The sequence below is a fragment of the Blennius ocellaris genome, assembly GCF_963422515.1.
Source record: "Blennius ocellaris genome assembly, chromosome: 6".
NCBI classification, from domain to species: Eukaryota; Metazoa; Chordata; class Actinopteri; order Blenniiformes; family Blenniidae; genus Blennius; species Blennius ocellaris.
Genome location: NC_137655.1, coordinates 540,999 through 567,508, shown reverse-complemented (window position 1 = coordinate 567,508; position 26,510 = coordinate 540,999). Strand labels below are relative to the sequence as shown.

Genomic DNA, 26,510 nt, shown 5'->3' with positions numbered 1-26,510 from the left:
GCTCTGGGGCAGACTGATGGAGGAGAGGCGGCTCTCCAACAACCAACCATTCACTCTCTCAATGCAGTTCAGGGTTCAGTGTGGGAATTGAACCAGCAACTTTCAGATTGGAGATGACCTCTCTACCAACTGAGCCATGCTGCCCCCTACTGTCACTCCTTCACTCTGTCAAATGGCTGCTGTATCACTCCATTGTGTCATCCCTTCACTCTGATCACTCTGCTCTCCGTCAGGCCCGTCAAGTCCCCCGTCACCACCAGGAAGCAGGTGACCGTCAGCGCTGACATCCTGCCGCCATGGAAACAGGGAGACTACAGCGAGTCCAGCACCACTGTGACCCGCCTGGTCCAGGAACAGGTGGTCACCGGGGTCCGACAGGTGAGGGTGCAGCTGTTAGGGTCGGAGGGGTCAACTCCTCATACAGGTGAGGGTGAGGCTGTCGGGGGGAGGGGCCAACTCCTCACACAGGTGAGGGTGGAGCCATCAGGGTGGGAGGGGCCAACTCCTCATCACAGCAAGACTTGCACAGGCTTGAGAGAACCAGATCGGCAGACCAAGACTGGACAGGCAATGATTGGTCAGATGCCGCAAGCTCCGCCCCCTTTTTGTGAACACACTGATCCTGAAGGGACACTCTGGGTTGAACTAGTGAGTTTATAACCAGCTTGGTGTTGGGGTTTATCAGGATCCACAATGTCTGGACTCGTTAATCCAGGTAACAGAGATATCCTGGTATGTCAATCCAGGTTGGTATAACTGAGGTTCCATGTGGAGGTTCCAGGTGCAGGGTCCAGGTGGAGTTTGCAAGTGGATGTTCCAGGTAGAGGGCCTCTGCAGGGTCCAGGTGGAGTTTGCAAGTGGATATTCCAGGTAGAGGGCCTCTGCAGGGTCCAGGTGGAGGTTGCAGGTGGAGGTTCCAGGTAGAGGGCCTCTGCAGGGTCCAGGTGGAGGTTGCAGGTGGAGGTTCCAGGTAGAGGGCCTCTGCAGGGTCCAGGTGGAGTTTGAAAGTGGATGTTCCAGGTAGAGGGCCTCTGCAGGGTCCAGGTGGAGTTTGCAAGTGGATGTTCCAGGTAGAGGGCCTCTGCAGGGTCCAGGTGGAGGTTGCAGGTGGAGGTTCCAGGTAGAGGGCCTCTGCAGGGTCCAGGTGGAGGTTGCAGGTGGAGGTTCCAGGTAGAGGGCCTCTGCAGGGTCCAGGTGGAGGTTGCAGGTGGAGGTTCCAGGTAGAGGGCCTCTGCAGGGTCCAGGTGGAGGTTGCAGGTGGAGGTTCCAGGTAGAGGGCCTCTGCAGGGTCCAGGTGGAGGTTGCAGGTGGAGGTTCCAGGTAGAGGGCCTCTGCAGGGTCACATCTGATCATCCCAGTGATCTCCATCACCTGAAGCTGCTGTCAGGTTGGTCATGATGGAGCTGGTCCTGCATTTGTACCTTGCACTGGTACCTCTGCCCTCCATTACGTCAGGTCACCTCTCGTGGGTCAGCTTCTGATGGAGGTTCCTCCACCTGTTGGTGTCATGCCTCCAGAGGGTATTAGTGACATAAACAGGACAGACGCTTCGAGTTAATGATGTCATGAACTCCATTCCCTGACTGCATATGAAAATTCAAGTAACCGCCAGATGAAAGTCCAAACAACAGACCGTCGCACAAAACGCTCCACCAACCGATCATCGACTGATCACCAGCTGATCACCAGCTGATCCAAGCCAATCACCAGCTGATTATCATCTGATCACCGACTGATCAGCTGACCACCAGCCGATCACCATCTGATCCAAGCCGATCACCAGCTGACCACCAGCTGATCACCAGCTGATCACCAGCTGATCCAAGCTGATCACCAGCTAACCACCAGCTGATCACCAGCTGATAACCAAACACTCTCAGTCTCTTGAAGATTTCAAAGCTGCTGCTGCTTTGAAAAGAATTTCAAAATTGTGCCGCTGAGTTGAAGGTTTTCGTCTCACATCAGTGGTCCTGGTCTCAGATGGTGGGACTTTGATTTGACTGAACAGATGGGATTGTGGGTAATGTTTTCTTCCTCCCCAGTCTGTCAGCTCTGAGCACTGCTGCTCTGTCTGCAGGCTGAGGGCGGGCAGCTAGTCAGCATGGTGGCGGGCGCCACGGCTAGTGCCGCAGCCGGCACCGTGGCAGGCGCAGTAGCCACCGTGGTGGCAGCCGTCGATCTGGCACGTGTGCGTGAGCCAGTACATGTGGAGGGAGGTGGAGCCATTGAGCCAGAGGAGCAGCAGGAACAGGCCGTACAGGTGGAGTTAAGGCGGATCGCTCCATCTGAAGCCGCCCAGCCACCACCTCAGGTCAGAGCGGCCTCGGAAATGGCAACATTACCAGAGATTCCCTCGAGTGGCCCGGTCAGCATGACACGGTTGGACATCTGTGTGACACTCTGAGTCAGTCAGAAACACTCAGGATGTTCCCATTTCTTCCTTCCTGTCCGTTATTGTGTCGGGATAGATTTCATGAGAGGGTCAATCTCTGAGTAATCCTGCTGTGTGCACTGAACATTTCCACGGGTCTGTGGCTTCCTGTAACGCCCCTGTGTCGCTCCAGATTCAAACGTCCCATCACCAGGATCCACTGCCCCGCTTCACCGTTGCTAAAGTCTCTGTCCCCAAACTCCAATCTAGCTGTGAGGTAAGACAGGTGGCATCAGGCTAGCAGGACCGAACTACTGAACCATTAAACCACCCAACCACACAACCACCCAACCACTGAATCACCCAACCATCAAACCACCAACCCACCAAACCACCCTACCACTAGACTGCCCAACCACCAAACCACCGCAGAACCACCGAAGCACCGAACGACTGAATCACCCAACCATCAAACCACCAAACCACCAAACCACCCTACCACTAGACCACCCAACCACTAGACCATCACCAAACCACCACAGAACCACGGAATGACTGAACTGCTGAACCACCGAACCACCAAACCACCAAACTACTAGACCACCATCAAACCACCGAACCACTAGACAACCACAAAACCACCAAACTACCAAACCACTAGACGACCACCAAACCTCAAACAACTAAACTACCACCAAACCACTAAACCAGCGAACTACTGAACCATCAAATCACCCAACCACTAAACCACTGAACTACCAAACCACCACCAAGACACCAAACCACCAAACCATCAAACCATCAAACCCCCGAAACACCACCAAACCACCGAACCACCACCAAACTACTGAACCATCTCCAAACCACCAAACCACTGAACCACCAAAACACAGAACCACCAGATCACTGAACCACTGAATCACCAAACCACTGAACCACCAAAACACCCAACCACTAGACCACCAAACACCCATCCACTAGACCACCGAACCATCGAACCACCAAACCACCAAACCACCAAACCACCAAAACCACCAAACCACCAAACAGTGGAAGAGTCAACCATAAGCTGATCACCAAGTCTGTCAAAAGGAGTTGGTGACCTGTAGTTGACCAGTTGGTGACCTGTAGTTGACTAGTTGGTGACCTGTAGTTGACCAGCTGATGAGCTGTAGTTAACTAGTTGGTGATCAGTTTGTGACCTGTAGTTGACCCGTTAGTGATAGTTGGTGACCTGTAGTTGACCAGTTGATGACCTGTAGTGGACCAGTTGGTGAACTGTAGTTGACCAGTTGTGACCAGTTGGTGACCTGTAGTTAACCAGTTGGTGACCTGTAGTTGACTAGTTGGTGACCTGTAGTTGACCAGCTGATAAGCTGTAGTTAACTAGCTGGTGATCAGTTGGTGACCTGTAGTTGACCCGTTAGTGATAGTTGGTGACCTGTAGTGGACCAGTTAGTGACCTGTGGTTGACCAGTTGGTGACCTGTAGTTAACTAGTTGGTGATCAGTTGGTGACCTGTAGTTGACCCGTTAGTGATAGTTGGTGACCTGCAGTTGACCAGTTGGTGACCTGTAGTTGACCGGTTGATGACCTGTAGTGGACCAGTTGGTGAACTGTAGTTGACCAGTTGTGACCAGTTGGTGACCTGTAGTTAACTAGTTGGTGATCAGTTGGTGACCTGTAGTGGACCAGTTAGTGACCTGTGGTTGACCAGTTGGTGACCTGTAGTTAACTAGTTGGTGATCAGTTGGTGACCTGTCGTTGACCCGTTAGTGATAGTTGGTGACCTGTAGTGGACCAGTTAGTGACCTGTGGTTGACCAGTTGGTGACCTGTAGTTAACTAGTTGGTGATCAGTTGGTGACCTGTAGTTGACCCGTTAGTGATAGTTGGTGACCTGCAGTTGACCAGTTGGTGACCTGTAGTTGACCGGTTGATGACCTGTAGTTAACCAGTTGGTGACCTGTAGTTGACTAGTTGGTGACCTGTAGTTGACCAGCTGATAAGCTGTAGTTAACTAGCTGGTGATCAGTTGGTGACCTGTAGTTGACCCGTTAGTGATAGTTGGTGACCTGTAGTTGACCAGTTGATGACCTGTAGTGGACCAGTTAGTGACCTGTAGTTGACCAGTTGATGACCTGTAGTTGACCAGTTGTGACCAGTTGGTGATCTGTAGTTGACCAGTTAGTGACCTGTAGTTGACCAGTTGTGACCAGTTGGTGACCTGTAGTGGACCAGTTAGTGACCTGTAGTTGACCAGTTGTGACCAGTTGGTGATCTGTAGTTGACCAGTTGGTGATCTGTTGGTGACTAGTTGATGACGTGTAGTTGACTAGTTGGTGACCAGTTTGTAACCTAGTTGCTCATTCCAACATGAGCTCATATTGAGGGCTTCATGCTCATGACTCATTAACATTCTGAAAGAAAATTTGATTGGACAGTTTATGGGACATATTTATCATCACACTACTACGTACGAACTGCTAGCCTGAAGCGCCCACAGTGTGAGGAAATAACGTGACCTTTAACCTCTATCTTCATCACACTACTACGTACGAACTGCTAGCCTGAAGCGCCCACAGTGTGAGGAAATAACGTGACCTTTAACCTCTATCTTCATCACACTACTACGTACGTACTGCTAGCCTGAAGCGCCCACAGTGTGAGGAAATAACGTGACCTTTAACCTCCGTCTTCATCACACTACTACGTACGAACTGCTAGCCTGAAGCGCCCACAGTGTGAGGAAATAACGTGACCTTTAACCTCTATCTTCATCACACTACTACGTACGTACTGCTAGCCTGAAGCGCCCACAGTGTGAGGAAATAACGTGACCTTTAACCTCCGTCTTCATCCCACTACTACGTACGAACTGCTAGCCTGAAGCGCCCACAGTGTGAGGAAATAACGTGACCTTTAACCTCTATCTTCATCACACTACTACGTACGTACTGCTAGCCTGAAGCGCCCACAGTGTGAGGAAATAACGTGACCTTTAACCTCCGTCTTCATCCCACTACTACATAAGCGCATCAATGAATTAATCCGTCTAAAACTCCATCCTCCATATTTAATCACACTAACACCCCATAGCTCCTCCCCCTGCTATGATGTCACTCCTTGAAACCAGCGTGTGATTGGATGACAGTATGGCTCTTCCTCCTCTCCGGCCGGCTCAGGTTTCCATTGCCGGCAATGCTGTTGCCGCACTGCAGAGAGACCTGCACTCGTCTTTGGTCAGAAACATCATCACGCCTGTCAAGTCTCCTAGTCCGTCTCGTAAAGCAACCGAGACCCGGCACTCGTTCAGAGGACTCGCCCCCCCCTGGACGGGAGCGTCGGAGGCTGAGTTCCAGGTTGGTAACTGAGTCTGGTGAGCTGCCCGAGAGACACTGACGAGTCACTCGAACACATGACGAGTCAGTGAGATACCTAATGAGTCAATTATATACCTGACAAGTCAGCAACCACAGCTACCAGGGCAACCAGAGCAACCAGAGGAACCAGAGCAACCAGGGCAACTGTGAGCTTCGATGGGGATGCTGTGGTTCACACCTGGTTCAATGAGCAGCCAGGTTCGGGTCCTTGTTCTCAATCCATAGAGGAATGGTTCCCAGCATGAAGGTGGAGAGTAGAGGACCTCCACCCAGACACACCACCTCCTGGAGACCATGGGGAAGGCCTGGGAGGAGAGTTCTCTGTAATCTCTCCAGAGTTGGGATATTTCCCACACTGCCTGGCCAGAGAAGACATAATGTGTGAAGTGGATGAAGAACTATGGCCTGACCCTGACCTGGGACCAGATCCTGAAGATGATGAGCCTGTATTTGTGCTCAATATGGAAATACTGTGAATCAGCCCTGTTCTATTCCTTGTGGTGGCAAAGTGTTGAATGAACCCCTCCTGTGTGAAACTAACACTCATGTAGTGTGTGTTTTGTGTTTGTGTACCAGCCCCCTGCTGACTCTGTGTTTGATTGACAGGTGGTGGAGGAAGCAGCCGTCCCTTCAGCAGGAGGTGCCGTGCTCCCTCCCACCCTGCTGAGTGTAAGTTCTCCCCCAGAGCTGAGCGCCATGGCACCATGAGCCTGCTGAGCTCTGTCATCCTGTCCACTCACTGAGCTGTCGCTGCTGCAGGGCCTGAAGAACGTGACGGTGACGGAGGGCGAGTCGGTGACCCTGGAGTGTCAGATCAGTGGCCACCCGGCGCCCGTCATCATGTGGTTCAGGGAGGATTTCAAGATCGAGACCTCCATCGACTTCCAGATCAGCTACCAGAGCGGCTTCGCCCGCATGGTGATCCGCGAGGCCTTCGCCGAGGACAGCGGCCGCTTCACCTGCACCGCCACCAACGAGGCGGGCACCGTCAGCACCTCCTGCTACCTGCTGGTCCAGGGTCAGTACAAGGAAGCAGCTTCGCTCTGTTCACTACACATACATATGACCACCAGGTGGAGAAACACACCACCAAACTTCTTGGCTCAGCTTCCAGTGGAGAACCTCAGGGTTCCCCCCTGGTTCCTCTGCAGCTTCCAGGTGCTAGTCCAACAGGACTTGAACGAATCTAGTATTGATCAATAACCAGATGTGTCTGTGTTCCTGAGCAGTTTCCGAGGACATCGAGAGCAGAGAGGAGGGCGCTGCCATCAGCCATGTTGCAATGACAGAAGACAAACTGTGAGTGTGTGAGAATTTGTTCATCACGCCGCTTCGGCATCATGCTGCTCCGTTACACTGTGGCGTCACGCCGCTCCGTCATGCCATGGATTCATGCCGTGGCGTCATGCTGCCATCTGACCACTGGTCTGTTTTCACAGAGTGACACAGGAAACCTCGGAGGAGGTGAGCACTGCCGAGGCGGAGACCGCGCCCATTGCTCCCTTCTTCATCCACAAACCGAGCGTGCAGAAACTGGTGGAGGGCGGCAGCGTGGTGTTCCACTGTCAGGTGGGAGGAAGTCCCAAACCTCATGTCATCTGGAAGAAGGGTGGTGTGCCGCTCACCACTGGATACAGGTACCACGCAGCCACACCAAACTGAGGCTGCACTTCACTCCGCAGTCTGTAGGGGTCAATAATCCTTCAGTGTGTCCACCAGATACAAAGTGGCTTACAAGAAGGATAGTGGCGAGTGCAGGCTGGAGATCTCCATGACCTTCGCCGATGATGCTGGAGAGTATGCTGTGTTCGCCAAAAACCAGCTGGGAGAGGTATCAGCCTCAGTCAGCCTGCTGGAGGAAGGTACGTCTGAAAATTGTACGACAGACTCGCGTCATACCATCAATGACTGAAAATCGTTTCTGGGTTCACAGAGGAATACCAAGTCTACATGAAGAAACTGGAAGCAAGCTTCACAACCGAAGTGACAGTGGCAGTTGAAGAGCCCAAAGCTGGAGATGTCCCATCAGTTGTCTTGATCCCAGCCAAGACCATGACCTCCACCACCTCCTCTACCTTCATCACCTCCACCATCATCTCCGGACAGGTAGGCTGCACTCTGGTAGAGGGAGCACCAACAGCAGGGTCAGAAAGACAGCGAGAGAGAGAGAGAGAGAAAGAGAGAGAGACAGCGAGAGAGAGACAGACAGACAGACAGACAGAGAGAGAGAGTGAAAGAGAGAGACAGAGAGAGAGAGAGAGACAGACAGACAGACAGAGAGAGAGAGTGAAAGAGAGAGACAGAGAGAGAGAGAGAGTGAACCAGAGAGACAGAGAGAGAGAGAGACAGAGAGAGAGAGAGAGAGACAGAGAGAGAGAGAGTGAACCAGAGAGACAGAGAGAGAGAGAGACAGAGAGAGAGTGAAAGAGAGAGACAGAGAGAGAGAGAGAGTGAACCAGAGAGACAGAGAGAGAGAGAGAGAGACAGAGAGAGAGAGAGAGAGAGAGAGAGAGAGAGTAGCAGGTCTCTGCCGTAACAGAGACCTGTTGGCCTGGAGATGACATTTGGTCCTCTCTCCGCTGCAGGAGTTCCACCTGTCGGCCATCGAGCTGAGGATCATCCAGGAGATCGAGCTGCGCATCATGAGGATCTCCTACACCCAACTGGTGACGGAGGACGGCGAGCTGCTGGTGACCGTCGCCGAGGAGCAGGCGGTGCAGCCGGTCTTCGACACGCCCGTCAAGAACTACCGGATCGTGGAGGGGGTGGGCGTCACCTTCCACTGCAAGATGGCCGGACACCCGCTGCCAAAGGTACTGTGGAAGAACCACAATCTTCCAGAGGGAGGGGGGGCAGAACCACAACCTTCCAGGGGGAGGGGGGCAGAACCAGAACCTTCCACAGGGAGGGGGGAAGAACCACAATCTTCCAGAGGGAGGGGGGCAGAACCACAACCTTCCACAGGGAGGGGGGGCAGAACCAGAACCTTCCACAGGGAGGGGGGAAGAACCACAATCTTCCAGGGGGAGGGGGGAAGAACCACAACCTTCCACAGGGAGGGGGGGCAGAAGCAGAACCTTCCAGGGGGAGGGGGGAAGAACCACAACCTTCCACAGGGAGGGGGGGCAGAACCACAACCTTCCAGAGGGAGGGGGGGCAGAAGCAGAACCTTCCAGAAGGAGGGGGGGGGCAGAACCAGAACCTTCCAGAAGGAGGGGCAGAACCACAACCTTCCAGGGAGAGGGGGGCAGAACCACAACCTTCCAGAGGGAGGGGGGGCAGAACCAGAACCTTCCAGGGGGAGGGGGGCAGAACCACAACCTTCCAGAGGGAGGGGGGGCAGAACCAGAACCTTCCAGAGGGAGGGGGGAAGAACCAGAACCTTCCAGAGGGAGGGGCAGAACCACAACCTTCCAGAGGGAGGGGGGCAGAACCAGAACCTTCCAGAGGGAGGGGCAGAACCACAACCTTCCAGGGGGAGGGGGGCAGAACCACAACCTTCCAGAGGGAGGGGGGGCAGAACCAGAACCTTCCAGGGGGAGGGGGGAAGAACCAGAACCTTCCAGAGGGAGGGGCAGAACCACAACCTTCCAGAGGGAGGGGGGGGCAGAACCAGAACCTTCCAGAGGGAGGGGCAGAACCACAACCTTCCACAGGGAGGGGGGGCAGAACCAGAACCTTTCAGAGGGAGGGGGGGCAGAAGCAGAACCTTCCAGAGGGAGGGGGGCAGAAGCAGAACCTTCCAGGGTGAGGGGGGAAGAACCAGAACCTTCCAGAGGGAGGGCGGGTAGAACCAGAACCTTCCAGGGGGAGGGGGGAAGAACCAGAACCTTCCAGAGGGAGGGGCAGAACCACAACCTTCCAGAGGGAGGGGGGCAGAACCAGAACCTTCCAGAGGGAGGGGGCAGAACCAGAACCTTCCAGAGGGAGGGGGGCAGAACCACAACCTTCCAGAGGGAGGGGCAGAAGCAGAATATCTTTGCTCTGAACACAAGGTTTTTTCTTGATTCTGATTGGACGTGCCAGTGGAGTCAGTGAACGTTGAAGGAAAGTTAATCCTTTAACAGGAAAGTGGATGGATGATGAAAAGATGGATGATAGAAGGACGAAGGATGATTAATGGAAGGATGATGGATGAAGGATGTTGTGTCATCCTCTTCCAGATTGCGTGGTACAAAGACGGCCAGCGCCTCCAGGCCGGCGGTCGGTACCAGATGGAGGTTCTCCAGGACGGACGGGCCAGCCTGCGTCTGGCGGTGGTGCTGCCGGAGGACGAGGGCGTGTACACCGCCTTCGCCACCAACATGAAAGGCAACGCGGTGAGCTCGGGAAAGCTGTACGTGGAGCCGTCCGGCGTGGTGACGCCTCAGAGGTACACGCCTCAGCCGGCCATGCAGCGGATCCGGTAAGAGACGCTCCACGCCACGGAGAAACGCTCCTCCCGTCGGCAGTGATCTGACCTCGGCTGCTTCCTCCTTAGCTCCGCCTCCCCTCGCTCGCTGAGCCGCTCGCCCGGACGCACTCCCAGTCGCTCTCCCAGTCGCTCTCCTGGACGCTCGCCGGCTCGCCGCCTTGACGAGACTGACGAGGCTTCGCTGGAAAGACTCTACAAACCCGTTTTTGTCATGAAGCCATCCTCGTGTAAATGTTCCGAGGGACAAACGGCCAGATTTGACCTGAAGGTTGTCGGCAGACCGATGCCCGACACCTACTGGTTCCACAACGGTGAGGGAACCGTACAACTTAAGATTTGAACTCACCTCTAATGCCTCCAAACTAACTTCATTCTTGTTTGTTCTCAGGCCAACAAGTGATCAGCGACCACGCCCACAAGATTGTGGTGAAAGAGGACGGAACTCAGTCCCTCATTATCGTCCCGGCGATGCCTCACGACTCTGGAGAGTGGACTGTGGTGGCCCAGAACCGAGCTGGACGCTCATCCATCTCTGTCACTCTCACCGTTGAGGGTAAAGTTTCTGGCAGACCCCAATGTCTGGTCGAAGGACGACTGGAAAAACTCGTAATGACAGTTTTGGTTGTTTTGTTTTCCAGCCAAAGAAACTTTGGTGCGTCCACAATTCACGGAGAAACTGAGAAACATCAGCGTGAAGCAGGGAACGCTCGTGGAGCTGGCAGTCAAAGCCATGGGAAATCCGCTGCCCGACATTGTGTGGCTGAAAAACAGCGACATCATCACACCACACAAACATCCAAACATCAAGTATGTCTGACTCTCATTGCAACAACTATCTTAAAAGAGGATGATATGCAATACAAGTTTAAGAAAACTAAAAGTTGGTGTGCAGCCTCACAGTCTTGCAAGGCTCTCAGGTTTTATTTAATTCGGTCAAAAAACCCATCTTTTGCAGTAATAACAGGCAATCAACAGATCCTGATGCAACAACTTTGTCTTTTAGGATTGAAGGAACTCGAGGAGAAGCCAAGTTCCAGATCCCTTCAGCATCTGGCTCCGACAGCGCCTGGTACACGGCAACCGCCATCAACAAGGCCGGCCGAGACACCACCCGCTGCCGGGTCAACGTGGAGGTGGAGTACGCGGAGCCCGAGCCAGAGAGGAAGCTGATCATCCCCAAAGGAACCTACAAGGCCAAGGAGATCGCCGCACCTGAGCTGGAGCCGCTGCACATGCGCTACGGCCAGGAGCAGTGGGAGGAGGGAGACCTGTACGACAAGGAGAAGCAGCAGAAGCCGCAGTTCAAGAAGAAGCTGACATCCGTCCGCATGAAGCGCTTCGGTCCGGCTCACTTTGAGTGCCGGCTGACGCCCATCGGCGACCCCACCATGATGGTGGAGTGGTTGCATGACGGCAAGCCTCTGGCCGCCGCCAACCGCCTGCGCATGGTCAACGAGTTCGGCTACTGCAGCCTCGACTACGAAGTCGCTTACGCCAGAGACAGCGGCGTCATCACCTGCAGAGCCACCAACAAGTTCGGCGTGGACCAGACCTCGGCCACCCTGATCGTGAAGGACGAGAAGGGCCTGGTGGAGGAGACGCAGCTGCCCGAAGGCCGAGTCCACCGCATCGACGAGATGGAGCGCATGGCACACGAAGGCGGACCGTACGGAGTCACCACCGACGAGGAGACGGAGAAGGTCAAACCAGACATCGTTCTGCTCCCTGAGCCAGCTCGAGTGCTCGAGGGAGACATCGCCCGATTCCGCTGCAGGGTGACCGGTTATCCAGTACCAAAGGTCAACTGGTACCTCAACGGACAACTCATCCGCAAGAGCAAGAGATACAGACTGCGCTACGATGGTATCTACTACCTGGAGATCACTGAAATCAAGTCCTATGATGCAGGAGAGGTCAAAGTGGTGGCCGACAACATCCTGGGCACGACCGAGCACACGGTGAAACTGGAGATCCAGCAGAAGGAGGACTTTAGGACTCATCTACGACGCGCCCCCGAGGCCAAGGCAGGGGAAGCTGTACCCGATTCTGGAAAGACCCCATTTGAGGTGATCAAGGTGGAGAAACCGGCAGAGGATGCTCAGCTGAAAGAGGTGGTGAAGCTGAAGAAAGCCCAGAAAATTGTCCACGAGAAAGCAACAGAAGAGTCCGAGGAACTGAGGAGCAAGTTTAAGCGCAGAACCGAAGAAGGCTACTACGAGTCCATCACCGCAGTTGAGCTCAAGTCCCGTAAGAGGGATGACTCCTACGAAGATCTGCTGAAGAGGACCAAGGAAGACCTGCTCCATCATGCCAAAGAGAAGGAGGAGGCCGAGAAGAAGAAGGAGGAGGAGCGCCGCAAAGTCACCGCCAAACCTCTGAAACCTGAACGGATCAAGCTCTCCGCCAGCATGGAGGCTCCCAAGATCCTGGAACGCATCACTAGCCAGACTGTCGCTCAGGGCGACGAGGTCAAGTTCAGGGTGCGAGTGGTGGGTCGTCCGGAGCCCGAGTGCCAGTGGTTCAAGAACGGTGTCCTGCTGGAGAAGACCGAGCGCGTCTACTGGTTCTGGCCTGAAGACCACGTGTGTGAGCTGGTGATCCAGGACGTGACGGCTGAGGACTCGGCCAGCATCATGGTGAAGGCCACAAGCAAAGCTGGAGAGACGTCGAGTCATGCCTTCCTGCTGGTGCAAGGTAATGCCACAGGAGACCAGAGGGAACACACCTTGTTCAGCTCTGGCCAATACTGCTGTGATGTACCACGTTTCACTGTGTGATGTCACTGAGTTAGAGAAAACCACTGACCACATAGGTAGGAAGTAAAGTTTTACTGATTGTCACTGAAGTTCACTGTGGCTGCGTTCAGGCAGAATGAAACGATCTTGTGTTCTTGCTGCATCTCTCTGCAGGGAAAACCTTTGAGATGGAGAATGTGGCTGTGAACAGTTCAACATTTTGTTTTCTATAAGATTTTAATTTGGCATTTATAAACCAACAGAACAAAACCATGAACAATAGGGTGGTCCTTAAATATGGAAGTTGGAAATTCTAAGCTCCAACCCATGAAATTTGTTGGATTAGCTGAGAAAACTCTCCTTGTGAATTTTTGTCTCAATTGGACAACCTTTACCCCTCCCTCAGTGACCCTTAATTTTTTTCCCTCTGGCCCCTTGGGGCGCTCATCGCCTGGGAATAAATACAACACATAACAATTAAAATTGGAATGAAAATTGAAGTTTTAACATCAGAACTGATATCAAGCAATTTAATCTACAATTTTACATGTATGAAAAAGGACAAATAATGGTGATGAAAATTGTAAACATTCAAAAGTTCAAAACATCATTATATGACTAAGTATGCTTGCAGCTAAATGTGAAAACAAAATACTTAAATAAAAAGCAATATTCATATTCCATATCCATTATCCAACTTTCAGTCTCTGTCCCAAATATCTGCTACTGTTCCTTTAAGGCTGCTAAGCCCCTCTATTGGCACCCAGCTTAGTTCTCCTCGGTCTTCTGCTCAGGCACCAGACCAGCAGCTACCGTCTTTTCTCTGGAGTCTGGAAATTCTGTGCGATGACGAGAAACAACTTGGAGGAGAAACTGCAGTTGCTCCTCATTCTGAGTTAGCTTTCGATTGTATTCCTGGGTTAAGGCGACACTGCGCTGGGCGTGGTCGTTGATGACTGCTATCTGCTGCTGGAAGTCTTTGCGCTGCTGCCAAGTAGCAGGAACAGTGTCAAGGAAGCCGTCTTCCAAACTCAGCTTCTGGAAGAATTGCAGTGTGTTGGTTGTTGTCAAGTCTTTCAACTGGAGTTCAGAAATAGCTTGGGTTGGGAGTGTTGGGTGCTTCTCTGGTGATTCATCTCCCACTGTGGCATGAAGTGCGGTGAGGGGGTGACGAGGGGGTCAAAAAGTGCTCGAGCGACAAGCTCCTCTGATAGATACCACAGATGCCCTCTGAGTTTGTTCAGGGTACCTTAGCTAAGTCCAGGCTGGATGGAGTATAGGGGGAGGCCATTAAATTCTTCAGCAACTGAAGGTCATGTCTTGGGGCGGCGGTGGCATCTGGTGCCAGTGTCCATGCTTTCGCATACAGCAGACATACAAAGACAGCAATTTGCCGCAGGCCCTTCTACTCTCTTGCTGTGAGTTTGAATTGGCTCCGGAACATCCATACCTTCAGTGCATAGATGGCTTTGGATATCCACCTTGCATGGTACATGGGCCCTGGAGCTTGGAACTTGACTCCTCTCGGTGGAACTTGGCCGAGGAAGATCACAGTCAATTCCAGCAGCTCCCTGTAGTCGTCTCGAAGGCCCTTGTGGTTAATCAGTGTAGTCTGAAACCAGTTCTTGTCCACAGATTCTAGTAGAGGCTGCACATCAGGGTGAGAAACACCTGACTCGAACTGGCTCTGGTCAATGAGTCTGCGACTCCTTGTTCCTGAGAGGGCAGTCAGAAAAGAGTGAATTGATGGGCTGAGAGCTAATACCAAGTATCCCCAAAGGGAAATCTCTCAGCTCTTCAACAGAGGCATTTTAAACTTCAGCAAAGTTTGATATGTTATTGCCCTGTTGTCAGCAATCGTAACGAGATAAGGCTAAACTTCAGTCTCATTGAGGGAGGGGTAAATGTTGTTGGAATTGGAAAAAAAATTACCAGGAGAGTTTTTCCAGCTATTCCAACAAATTTAGGGGGTTGGAGCTGAAAAAATATTAATTTGAAAATGTACCCCTCTGGAAGGACCACCCTAATGAACAATGCTGGAGTATCTGTGTTGCATTTAGGTTCCTGATTAGTTCTTCCTCCAGTTCCAGTCTTGTAATCAGTCAAGCTTTTCTACTTCCTGTCCATTTGTTCTTCTTGTGTGTTTGTTGTAAGTTCTTCCATCGTGTAGATTTCTTCAATAATCACCAACCATTGGTCCTTTGTGGAAAGATCAGTCCTCCTCCAGGTCCTCGTGTTAGCTTTTCTACATGCCATTAGTGGTACTTTAATCAAGTTTCTTTGGTTTCCCTCACAATCTTTTCAGTGAATTGTCACACACAACACACACAGTCCAGTAGAATCTAACTCAGTAGTTGTTGCAGCTTTTCTGAGATAATTTCCCAAAACACAGTTATTTCTGACAATTCCAAAATATGTGTGAAAAATCTAGATCAGATTTTCCACGTTCTCTCCAACATTTTGGTTATACCATTACCTTTAACGGTTGAGGTTATAAAGAAACTTAGCTGTTCTTCCTGGAGAACTTCAACTAGTGGTTGTTTGCTGTATAACACACACAAAGCCAATCATCTTTTGTAATTTTCGTTAAGCTAATGTTCCAACATCGTGACATAATATCCAGTGTCTCTTCTCTTGGTTAGCGCCTGTCACTCTTAGCAGCATGTAGCGTCGTCTGGAATGACCGTGATATCAGCCATCCACTGCACTAGTCATCCATTGTGTGGCGCCACTCCAGCCTCCAGCGGTCCAACATCACGAGGCTTTATCGTGAAAGTTGTTGGAATTCTTTATTTCATTCAAAAATTTAAAAAAATTAATTAAATTAAAACTTGTACTTCACATTTTGAATGAAAAGGAGCAGAAAAGCAGATATACTAAACCCTGTATATTGATTGCTGCTCTTACCGGTCTTGGAAGGGAAGCGCTCAGCGGCCGGAGGCTCCTGGAGGACTGGAGCTGCGTCTTCAGAAGGTCTGTTGTGTGTAATTGTGTCTCTTCTTACAAAGACTTTCTCCCACTTTCTGCAGCCAAACAAGTGATCAGCTTCACACAGAAGCTGGAAGATGTCAACGCCAAGGAGAAGGACACCATGGCGACCTTCGAGTGTGAAACCAATGAACCTTTTGTGAAGGTCAAGTGGATGAAGAACGACACAGAGATCTTCTCCGGAGATAAGTACCGGATGCACTCGGATAGGAAGGTCCACTTCCTGTCTGTGCTGGTGATCGCCATGAGGGACGACACAGAGTACTCCTGTGTGGTTGTAGACGACGAGAGCATCAGGACGAGTGCCAGGCTGAATGTGGAAGGTGAGATGACAGTTTAATGAGCCAGTCAGATTAACTGAGAGGCATTAAAGAAGCCAATCGGAGGATCTGCTGTGGCCATTGATGTGGCGTCTGTCTGGTGCTCTGAACAGGAGCTCCTCTGGAGCTGGTGAAGCAGCTGGAGAGCACCGAGGTGCCGGAGACCTACACGGCAGAGTTTGAATGTGAGGTGACCCGCGAGGATGCTGAAGGTAGCTGGTTCTTTGGAGAAAAGCCACTTCATCCCAGCGGGAAGTATGTCATGTTGTCACGTCGTGGGAGACACACCCTCTCTGTGAAGGATGTGAAGAAGGAGGACCAGGGCAAATACACCTTCACCGTGGGCGAGTTCAGAACCAGTGCCTCTCTGAAGATGAAGCGTGAGTCCTAGAGGACTTCCTGGTGGATCTTCTCCTCTCAGTGTTGGTTTGTTGATGCAGCCTGAGGTTGGTAATCTGATTTCATCTGTCTGCTCTCGTGCTGCAGTACGTCCAGTCACTCTGATGCACCCTCTGGCTGACCTGACCGTCTGTGAGGGCGATATCGCCCAGCTGGAGGTCAAGTTCTCGCAGGAGAACGTGGAAGGTACCTGGCTGAAGAACAGTCAGCCTGTCGCTGCCTCCGGCCGCATGCACATGATCATTGACAAGCAGATCCACAAGCTCCTGATCGAGGACACCACCAAGGATGACCATGGAACATACTCCTTCACTGTCCCTGCTCAGGACATCTCCACCTCAGCCAAGCTGGTCGTGCAGAGTGAGTGACCTCACATTATCTCCTCTGCATCAAACCTCTTGAAGAAAACCTCACTGGGCTTGTTTATCCCGCTGCAGCCATCGGCATCCTGATTCCCCTGAAGGACACGAGCGCCGTCGAGGGAACCAAGGCTGTCCTGGAGGCCAAGATCTCTGCTCAGGACATCAGCTCAGTTAAGTGGTACCATGACGACAAACTGCTCACCCCCAGCGAGCGCGTGCAGATCGTGACCAAGGGCTCCAAGCAGCGTCTGGTATTCACCCGTACATACGCCTCAGACGAAGGATGCTACAAGCTGGTGGTGGGCCGCGCCGACACCAGCTGCAAGTTCACCGTCCAGCGTGAGTTTCTCTTCTTTCAGTACATCTTATTTCTCTTTGGTTGTTTCTAATTGTGAACCTCAATGAGTACTTTGAAGATTACACTGTGAGCTGCTGGACACCTTGAACTTGCCACCTGGATGATGAATAAAGTCTTCTCCTACTTCTTTATGCTCCTACTCAAGAAAATACTGCAAAGTAGAACTTGTGGCTGCAGGTTTCACTAAGTGATGAAACCGTCATCTCTATTTCATCCGGACTGGGAGGTCCAAGGAGCGCCGTGTTTCTCCTGACTGATATGAAACTTGTCACCTGCGGTTCGTTCTGACGGTTTGTTTTTGTCTCCACAGCCGTTCAGATTGTGTCGCCCATGAAGGACAAACAGTGTGCAGAGTCGGAGAACGTTACCTTTGAAGTGGAGGTTTCTCACCCTGGCATCGATGCCTTCTGGACCTTCAAGAGGCAACCGCTCAAAGCCGGTGCCATACACAAGATGGAGTCCAAGAACAAGCGCCACAAGCTGACGGTCATTAACGTTATGAAGGATGAAGAGGGCGAGTACATGTTTGCAGCTGGTGAGAAGATGTGCAGCGCCATGCTCACAGTGACGGGTATGTATCACATCTCGTTTCTGCAAGCCTCTGTCAGCAATGTGCGTTCCTCTATAACGATGGTCTTGAACCACCAGGCGGTGCCATCAAGAAGCCACTCCGGGATCTGGTGGTGGCCGATTCGCAGACTGCAGTCCTGGAGTGCGAGGTTGCCAACCCATCCTCAGAGGGCCGCTGGCTGAAGGATGGCCAGCCAGTTGACCTGAACGACAATGTGCTGATGGAGTCCGACGGCGTTGTCAGACGCCTCGTTATCATCATCACCAAAGCCACTGATGTTGGAGAGTACACCTACCAGGTTGCCACCTCCAAGACCTCCGCCACCCTGAAGGTTGAAGGTTAGCTCCAGCTGCAACAACCACACTCGGGGTTCTCGACGGCATGTAACATTTAGTTCCAGCAGGTTGTTCTTTTGATTGGGCCTGTGAAAGCAGCAGTTGTGCTAATGTTCACTAACTGAATACTAAGTACTGCCACAGGTAACAGCTTCAAAACATACTGCTGGATTAATTAAGAATTTTGTGTCTGCAGCCGTGAAGGTCAAGAAGACCCTGAAGAACCTGACTGTGGTCCAGACTCAGGACGCCATGTTCAGTCTGGAGCTCACCCACGAGAATGTGAGAGGAGCACAGTGGATCAAGAATGGTATCGAGATCCAGCCGAGCGACAAATACGAGATTTCCATTGAAGGCACTGTCCATTCCTTGAAAATCAAGAACTGCTCCACTCAGGATGAGTCCGTTTATTCCTTCAAGCTGGGGAAACTTTCTGCCAACGCCAGGTTGAACATTGAAAGTAAGACATCAGCCTCTCTTCTTGGAAGAGCATGGAATCCTCCATATAAGCACTTTCTAACTGTAACAACATTTTTTCTCAGCTATCAAGATCGTGAAGAAGCCAAAAGACGTGACGTCACTGCTCGGAGCATCCGCCACATTTGAGGTCAGCATCTCTGAAGATGACATCCCGGTCAGATGGATGTTCAACAATGTGGAGCTGAGGCCCAGCGAGCACTACACCATGCTCTCCGAGAAGAAGAACCACAAGCTGGTTGTCCAAGACGTGGACAGCAGCAAGAAGGGCCAGTACACCGCCATGATCGGACACCTGCAGTGCAGTGCGCGGCTTCTCGTCGAGTGTAAGTGTTGCCCAACACAAAACCAGTCCTCTGCCTGGTGGAACGCAGGCAGACCAATCTCCTCCGCTTGCCCCTGCAGCACTGTGCATCACCAGACCGCTGAAGAGCGTGGAGGTGCCGGAGACGCAGGCGGCCACGTTGGAGTGCGAGGTGTCGCACTTCAACGTTCCGTCCACGTGGCTGAAGGACGGCGTGGAGATCGAGATGAGCGAGAAGTTCCGGATCGTGGTCCAGGGGAAGCTGCACCAGCTGAAGATCATGAACACCAGCCGCCACGACTCGGCCGAGTACACCTTCGTGTGCGGGAACGACCGCGTGTCGGCCACGCTCACCGTCAGCCGTAAGCTACCGCCAATCGCTCCGCTTCCTGGTGCTGCTGCAGACCCTCCATTATCGTGATGCCTGAAGACACCAGAGTTCACCTTCGGGGTTGTTTTTTTTGCAGCGATCCTGATCACGTCCATGCTGCAGGACCTGAATGCTCAGGCCAAAGACAGCGTCACCTTCGAGGTCAACATCAACCATGAGGGCGTGGCCTACAAATGGCTTAAGAACGGCATGGAGATCCGCTCCACCGACCGCTGCCAGGCTCGCTGCCGCCAGCTGACGCACTCACTCACCATCCGCAACGTTCACTTTGGAGACACGGCGGAATACTGCTTCCAGTCTGGCTCCGCCGCATCCTCCGCCAGGCTCTACGTGGAGGGTGAGGCTCCGCCTACTGATCCAGCTTGATCAATACTTCACCTTATTGATCCAGCCTGATCAATTCTTCACCTTATTGATCCAGCCTGATCAATACTTCACCTTATTGATCCAGCCTGATCAATACTTCACCTTATTGATCCAGCACACACACACACACACACACACACACACACACACACACACACACACACACACACACACACACACACACACACACACACACACACACACACACACACACACACACACACACACACAATGAAAGGAAGCTCTGCTCCCTCCTGGTGGATAATCAGTAAACTGCAGGGAAGTTGAATATTCACCTGTTGAAACAACTGATGAATTATTTTGTGAGCTTAAATTGCTGATTGGGTATTGATTACTAATCAGGTTGATCTGATCAGGTATCGATTACCAATCAGGTTTATCTGATTAGATGGAACAGACTCTCGTTGGTTAGATGAGTCTAAATCAGACTTCAGTGTTGGAACCAGGTCCTCTGACAGACTGAGGAAGGTCATATGAAGAACTTAGAATGATTCAGATCTTCATGTTGCTTTGAGGGATTTCTTTCTGTGGATCAGTGGAGGAAGTTTGTTTATCTAATCTTATGTTTGTTTGTGGTGCAGCTCGTGTTGTTGACTTCACCAAACACCTGAAGGACCTGAAGGTGACTGAGAAGAAGAGAGCTACATTTGAGTGTGAAGTGTCCGAACCGAATGTCCAGGTGATGTGGATGAGGGATGGCCAGGAGCTGGAGACGTCCGACAGGTAGAGCTTCAGCCTGGAGTGTGGAACCTTCCGTCTGCAGAGCGACATCTTCTTGACTGTGTTGCTTCTCCTGGCAGATATAAACTGTCCTCTGATCAGTTTGTGCACCGTCTGGTCCTGCCGTCCGTCCGGTTTGCTGATGCTGGTGAATACACGGCCGTGGCCGGGTCCAGCATGTCCCAGGGACGCCTGGCAGTGGAGGGACGGGACATCCGGATCTCTGAGCCGGCCGGCAGAGACGTGAAGGTGAGTTCAGCCTCTCCTCCGTCAACAAAATGTACAAAGTGTACAAGTACAAAACCAATCCAATTATTAATTATTAGTAACTTCTATAACAGAGGCAGGGTTCTGATTATTAATGAAGCGGCTTTGCAGACAAGAAACTGTCCTGCTGGACGCTACAACAGTAATGCTACAATAGTAATGCTACAACAGTAATGCTACAACAGTAATGCTACAATAGTAATGCTACAACAGCAACGCTACGACAGTAATGCAACAATAGTAATGCTACAACAGTAATGCTACAATAGTAATGCTACAACAGTAATGCAACAATAGTAATGCTGCAACAGTAATGCAACAATAGTAACACTACAACCGTAATGCAACAACAGTAATGCTACAACAGTAATGCAACAATAGTAATGCTACAACAGTAATACAACAATAGTAATGCTAAAATAGTAAAGCTACCATAGTAATGCTACAATAGTAATGCTACAGTAGTAATGCTACAATAGTAATGCTACAACCGTAATGCAACAACAGTAATGCTACAACAGTAATGCTACAAGAGTAATGCTACAACAGTAATGCTACAATAGTAACACTACAACAGTAATGCTACAATAGTAATGCTACAACAGTAATGCAACAATAGTAACACTACAACAGTAATGCAACAATAGTAATGCTACAATAGTAATGCTTCAATAGTAATGCTTCAACAGTGACGCGACAACAGTAACGCTACAATAGTAATGCTCCAAAAGTAATGCTACAACAGTAATGCAACAATAGTAATGCTACAACAGTAATACAACAATAGTAATGCTAAAATAGTAAAGCTACAATAGTAATGCTACAGTAGTAATGCTACAATAGTAATGCTACAACAGTAATGCTACAATAGTAATGCTACAATAGTAACGTTACAACAGTAACCCACAGTGACCTGGACAAGTAACTTTAATCTGATTACTGGTTTGGAAATAGTAACGCGTTAGATTAGTGAAAGCAGTGGTCATTACAGAGTTACGCGTTACTAATTAACACATTGCCAGCATCACTGGTCACCAACGACCTGCAGACCCCAGAGACCACCTGAATCTATTGCTGAGCTAAAGCTAACGGTGCTCCTTGCCGTCCTCCTGGGACTGTCCGGTGAATCCTTCTGGCAGAGGATTCTGGGAGCTGCCGGGGATTCTGGAACACAAAGCCTATGTTCATCTGTTTTTGCAGGTTGTGGAGAAACAAAGAGCAACCTTTGAGTTTGAAGTGAGTGAAGATGATGTGGAGGGGCGCTGGATGAGGAACGGGGTGGAGATCCAGTTCTCTGTGGAAGAACGGTTCACCTATGCTACCATCCGGCGGCTCCACCGGCTCACGATCTCTGAGACATACAGGAGCGACGCCGGAGAGTACGCCTTCTTGGCTGGCAAGAACCGGAGCACCATGACCCTCCATGTCCGCCGTGAGTCACTGTTCAAGTAGAAACTGTTGGTTTTGGTTTATATTCAACCTTCTGGTCTCTTGTTCTTCTTTCTTTTTCCAACCTGACGAGTCTTTTCCCATCTCGTTTCAGTGCCAGAGCCTCCTCAGATCATTCGCCACATGCAGGCATTGACAGCCATGTCGAGTCGCTCGGCGCGGTTCTCCACTCAGGTGAGCGGCCTGCCGCAGCCTCAGGTGAACTGGTTCAAGGACTCTCAGGTTCTCTACACCAGCGACAAGTGCAAAATCCTCCATGATGAGAAGGAACACACTCTGCTGCTCCTGGAGGTCTTCCCCGAGGATTCCGGCATCTATAGCTGCCAGGCCAAGAACGACTTTGGAGAGGCGATGAGCTCCGCCCTCCTCACTGTGGAAGGTACATTTCCCCATTTGTCCCAGACGCCTCATGCTCTGTGCAACATGAAACCACCAACATCATAAAAATCTTTATTCTGAATGGATATTTCCTTTCTGTAACTGCTTCCTGTGCTTTTATTGTTGTTATTATTACTGCTATTTCAGTGTGCCCCCAGGGTGTCTCCAGTGTGTCTCCAGTGTGTCCCCAGTGTGTCCCCAGTGTGTCTCCAGTGTGTATGCAGTGTGTCTCCAGTGTGTCTCCAGTGTGTCTCCAGTGTGTCTCCAGTGTGTCCCCAGTATGTCCCCAGTGTGCCCCCAGTGTGTCTCCAGTGTGTATGCAGTGTGTCTCCAGTGTGTCTCCAGTGTGTCTCCAGTGTGTATCCAGTGTTTCCCCAGTGTTTCTTCAGCGTGTTTCCAGTTTGTCTCCAGTGTGGCTCCAGTGTGGCTCCAGTGTTTCTAGTGTGTCTCCAGTGTCTCTAGTGTGTCCAGGGTGTCCAGTGAGTTGAGCATACAGCAGAAGAGGACGAGCGTTTGAGAGTTGTTCTGTCTCAATGGGATTGTTGTGCTGAAAGTTCCTGATTGGCTGACGGTTCCTCCAGCAGCCTTGCTTTGGATTTGTTGGATGTTTCTGAAGGAGATTTCTGTGGATGTTGCAGTTCCAGAGGTTGTGGAAGTGTCTCGGGTGTCAGCTCCAGTCTTCACATCGCCACTCAGAGATGTCCTCGCCTCAGAGGGAAGTCCTGCCCAGTTCCACTGTACCGTCTCTGGGGAAGGTAACGTCTCTGGCATGTTGGACTGTGTTCAAGGACGCACTCCGTCATCCGTCTTTTGTGACGTGTCGATGCATTGTGTCCAGATGTGCAGGTTTCCTGGTTCTGTGACAACAGAGAGGTCAGGCAGTCTGACCTGTTCAGGATGTCTCAGCACGGAGACACCTTCCAGCTGGACATTTCCAGAGTCCTGCCGGGACATGCAGGAGAGTACTCCTGCATGGCGTCCAACCAGGCGGGAATGGTCACGTGTTCGGCCACGTTGCACCTCGATGGTGAGTCCGGCTGTGTTTGTGTGGTGGAGCCTGAAGGTCACGTCTTCCCACAGGTCTCGCTCTGCTGGACACCACTTCCTGGCACCTTCAGGTCCTGCTCAGATCATTTTGCAGGCCGAGTCACACAAAGACTTGACAGATGCTCGTTGAGAGCCGAAATGAATTCCAAGTCCTGAGAGAGTAACTGAGGAGGTCCGACCATAAATCTGCCTCCAAGAGGAACCGACCTCACAAAGCCTCTTTTTTCTTCAGCATCGTTCTTTTTTCAACTTCTAAAAGACAAAATCAGTTCAGTGTTCTGCCTTGTTCTCATGGACACAGGTCAAACAATCATCCAGTCAAACTGAAAGTCTCAGCGACCTTGAACAATTTATTAAACCTTTAAAATAAATGCACTGAAGCTAAATCATAACTAAAACGTGAGTTTAAATCTGAGATTAAACTGCATGTTCTTGTACTTTAGAGAAGAAATGAGATTACAGGTTAATCTACTTTGAGTTAATCTGGGGTCTTCGTGCAACGGGTTGTTAGATGGTTGCTCTCTGATGCTGTCACAGAGTCTGTGGTGAAGCAGGACAGAGTCACGGCAGCGAGCCGACCGTGGCCTGCGAGGGGCGATTCACAGCTCCAGCACAGGACGTGGATGGCTGGCGCTCACCTCTCTCCTCTACTCTTTCTTACTGCCCAGATGAAACAGCCTTAGCTAGCGCAGCGAGCACCGGGGCGGCAACTCGAACAGCTCAGGGAGCGGACGTGTTCACGCAGAGCTTCAGCTCGCATGCACGCCACTTTACCCACACGCTCTCCGAGAGCTCTGTGCTGCACGTTCAGACCGCCAGTGGCTCAAGTCCGGAGGCCGCCCCCCAGCTGCTGATGGAGCTGTGCGACGTCCGAGTGAGGAGCGGTGAGGCAGCCGCGTTCAACTGCTCATTCTGTGGGCCGCCGCTCACTGGCGTGGCGTGGGAGCATGACGGCCATGGCGTTGTGGAGTCGAAGCGAGTGAGGAGCTCTCGGAGTGGCACTGTGCTGTCGCTGCTCATCCACACTGTGGGTGCAGCGGACCAGGGCACCTACTGCTGCACCGCCACAAACCGCCATGGGCAGAGCAGCTCCTCCGCCCAGCTCACCGTGGAAGGTGGTGACCCTTTCTCTTTATACCAGTCTGTCCTCCATCAGGTCCATCCCACCCCACCTCCACCCCCACCCCTCCCAGCAGGCAGTAACCTGTAATCTGGACTCCAGTAACCAGCTGGTTAAGCTCCTCCCACCTTACTAACCTCACCCGCCATTCCACTGACCTTCAGTGTTCCGCCCCAGAGCCGCAGAAAGAAGGACAACTGCACTCCTGACGGCCTGCAGTGATGCAAAACACTGAGGCCCCACCCATAAACCACAACCACCAATCACAGACCATCACTACGGTCAGAACACCTGTCAATCATCGTGACCTTTAACTCCGATTTCATCACAGTACATCAACTCATCTAACAAACTTTTAAATGACTACAAACATGGAGAATAACACACATCGACAGGACTACAAACATGGAGGGCAGCAGGGAGCTTGAGGATTGAATAGAAAAACACCAAAAAATTGGTCCTGACCTTTTTTTTTTCATTTATTTCAGGCATGTGATTCTCAAACATTTGATGAATTCACAGACATAGCCACATACACACACACGTATTGTAAAATATATACATGATTTGATGATAATAAATAATAAAATTATAGCTTTTAAAATATATTTATACAAAATATATTATATATATGCACACACACACACACACACACACACACACACACACACACACACACACACACACACACACACACACACACACACACACACACACATATATATATATATATACATATACATATTTATATATATATATATATATATATATATATATAGTGGGAGTGGTCAGACCCGGTGTTGGTGTTTATGGTCACTCAGACAGGTGTTGGCTATGGTGGTGGGTGGGGCCTGTGTCATCTTCCTGCGGCCTGAGGCTCCTCCTCCTGTGACGGTCTGAAACTAACTGTCCCTAACTCTCCTCACCCAGCTCAAGAAGCTGGTGTCACAGCAGAAAGCCCCGCCCCCTCTCCGTCTGTGCGCGCAGATTGCGAGGTGGACAGGGCGGGCCATGACACGTCCCCCACCGGCCCTCACTACAAGCTGGACGCCGATGAAAAGTCGTGGCAGCAGCCTGAGATACAGCGCCGCCTGCTGAGCATACTGCGTTTCCCCGACACAGAGCGCAGCCTTGGCCCGGACTTCCTGATCTGGCTGCGCCCCGCGCCGCAGGGCCGGGCGGCACCGCTTTGCGTTACGAGAGGGCTCACTGCCCCGTTTGTCATATGGCTGTGTGAGCGACTGAGTGTGGAGGACTCATTTTGTTCCTCCGTCAAACTCGATGGCCCCCTGTGCAGCACACATGGGGGCCTCCACCTGCAAGGCCTCCACCTGCAGAGCACCCTGTGCAGCACACATGGGGGCCTCCACCTGCAGAGCACACTGTGCAGCACACATGGGGGCCTCCACCTGCAGGGCCTCCACCTGCAGAGCTCCAGGAGCTCTGTGGAGGCTGAGTGCAGCTCAGTCCGCAAAGGTTGGCATCTGCATGACACTCCTGCTACGCCTGCTCCTGCTCCTCTTGTTCCTCCTCCTTCTCCTCTTCCTCCTCCTCTTGCTGCTCCTCCTCCTCCTCCTCCTCCTTCTCCTCCTCTTTCCAGATGTGCTACACACTAAAGCTCACGCAGCCATTCAGAGTGTCGACAGTGCACCAGAGTTCACATCCTTTCGGTCTGCTCCTCCTCCTGCGCCTCCTCCTTCTCCTCCTGCTCTCTAACATTTCAATGTTTGTGTGT

The 26,510-nt window shown here is 51.5% G+C and overlaps 1 protein-coding gene across 8 annotated transcripts in view; it reads left to right on the top strand.

Moving 5' to 3' along the window:
• ttn.1 (titin, tandem duplicate 1) overlaps positions 1-26,510 on the top strand; it is a 182,652-nt gene that overhangs the window by 6,566 nt on the left and 149,576 nt on the right. For 7 of the 8 annotated variants that reach the window (XM_080497609.1, XM_080497608.1, XM_080497610.1 and 4 more), the window contains exons 7-38: positions 234-378; positions 2,078-2,311; positions 2,565-2,648; positions 5,556-5,732; positions 6,360-6,422; positions 6,513-6,771; positions 6,983-7,052; positions 7,193-7,390; positions 7,473-7,615; positions 7,687-7,859; positions 8,339-8,566; positions 9,917-10,158; positions 10,234-10,478; positions 10,556-10,720; positions 10,806-10,974; positions 11,171-12,861; positions 15,932-16,213; positions 16,324-16,590; positions 16,697-16,969; positions 17,047-17,310; positions 17,640-17,900; positions 17,978-18,238; positions 18,432-18,695; positions 18,778-19,038; positions 19,118-19,378; positions 19,484-19,744; positions 20,376-20,517; positions 20,595-20,763; positions 21,982-22,213; positions 22,325-22,609; positions 23,247-23,363; positions 23,447-23,635. In XM_080497609.1, coding sequence (XP_080353735.1) covers positions 234-378; positions 2,078-2,311; positions 2,565-2,648; positions 5,556-5,732; positions 6,360-6,422; positions 6,513-6,771; positions 6,983-7,052; positions 7,193-7,390; positions 7,473-7,615; positions 7,687-7,859; positions 8,339-8,566; positions 9,917-10,158; positions 10,234-10,478; positions 10,556-10,720; positions 10,806-10,974; positions 11,171-12,861; positions 15,932-16,213; positions 16,324-16,590; positions 16,697-16,969; positions 17,047-17,310; positions 17,640-17,900; positions 17,978-18,238; positions 18,432-18,695; positions 18,778-19,038; positions 19,118-19,378; positions 19,484-19,744; positions 20,376-20,517; positions 20,595-20,763; positions 21,982-22,213; positions 22,325-22,609; positions 23,247-23,363; positions 23,447-23,635 — 8,075 coding nt within the window. The remainder of the gene's footprint in view (positions 1-233; positions 379-2,077; positions 2,312-2,564; positions 2,649-5,555; positions 5,733-6,359; positions 6,423-6,512; positions 6,772-6,982; positions 7,053-7,192; positions 7,391-7,472; positions 7,616-7,686; positions 7,860-8,338; positions 8,567-9,916; positions 10,159-10,233; positions 10,479-10,555; positions 10,721-10,805; positions 10,975-11,170; positions 12,862-15,931; positions 16,214-16,323; positions 16,591-16,696; positions 16,970-17,046; positions 17,311-17,639; positions 17,901-17,977; positions 18,239-18,431; positions 18,696-18,777; positions 19,039-19,117; positions 19,379-19,483; positions 19,745-20,375; positions 20,518-20,594; positions 20,764-21,981; positions 22,214-22,324; positions 22,610-23,246; positions 23,364-23,446; positions 23,636-26,510) is intronic. The other variant, XM_080497611.1, reaches the window with a different exon arrangement.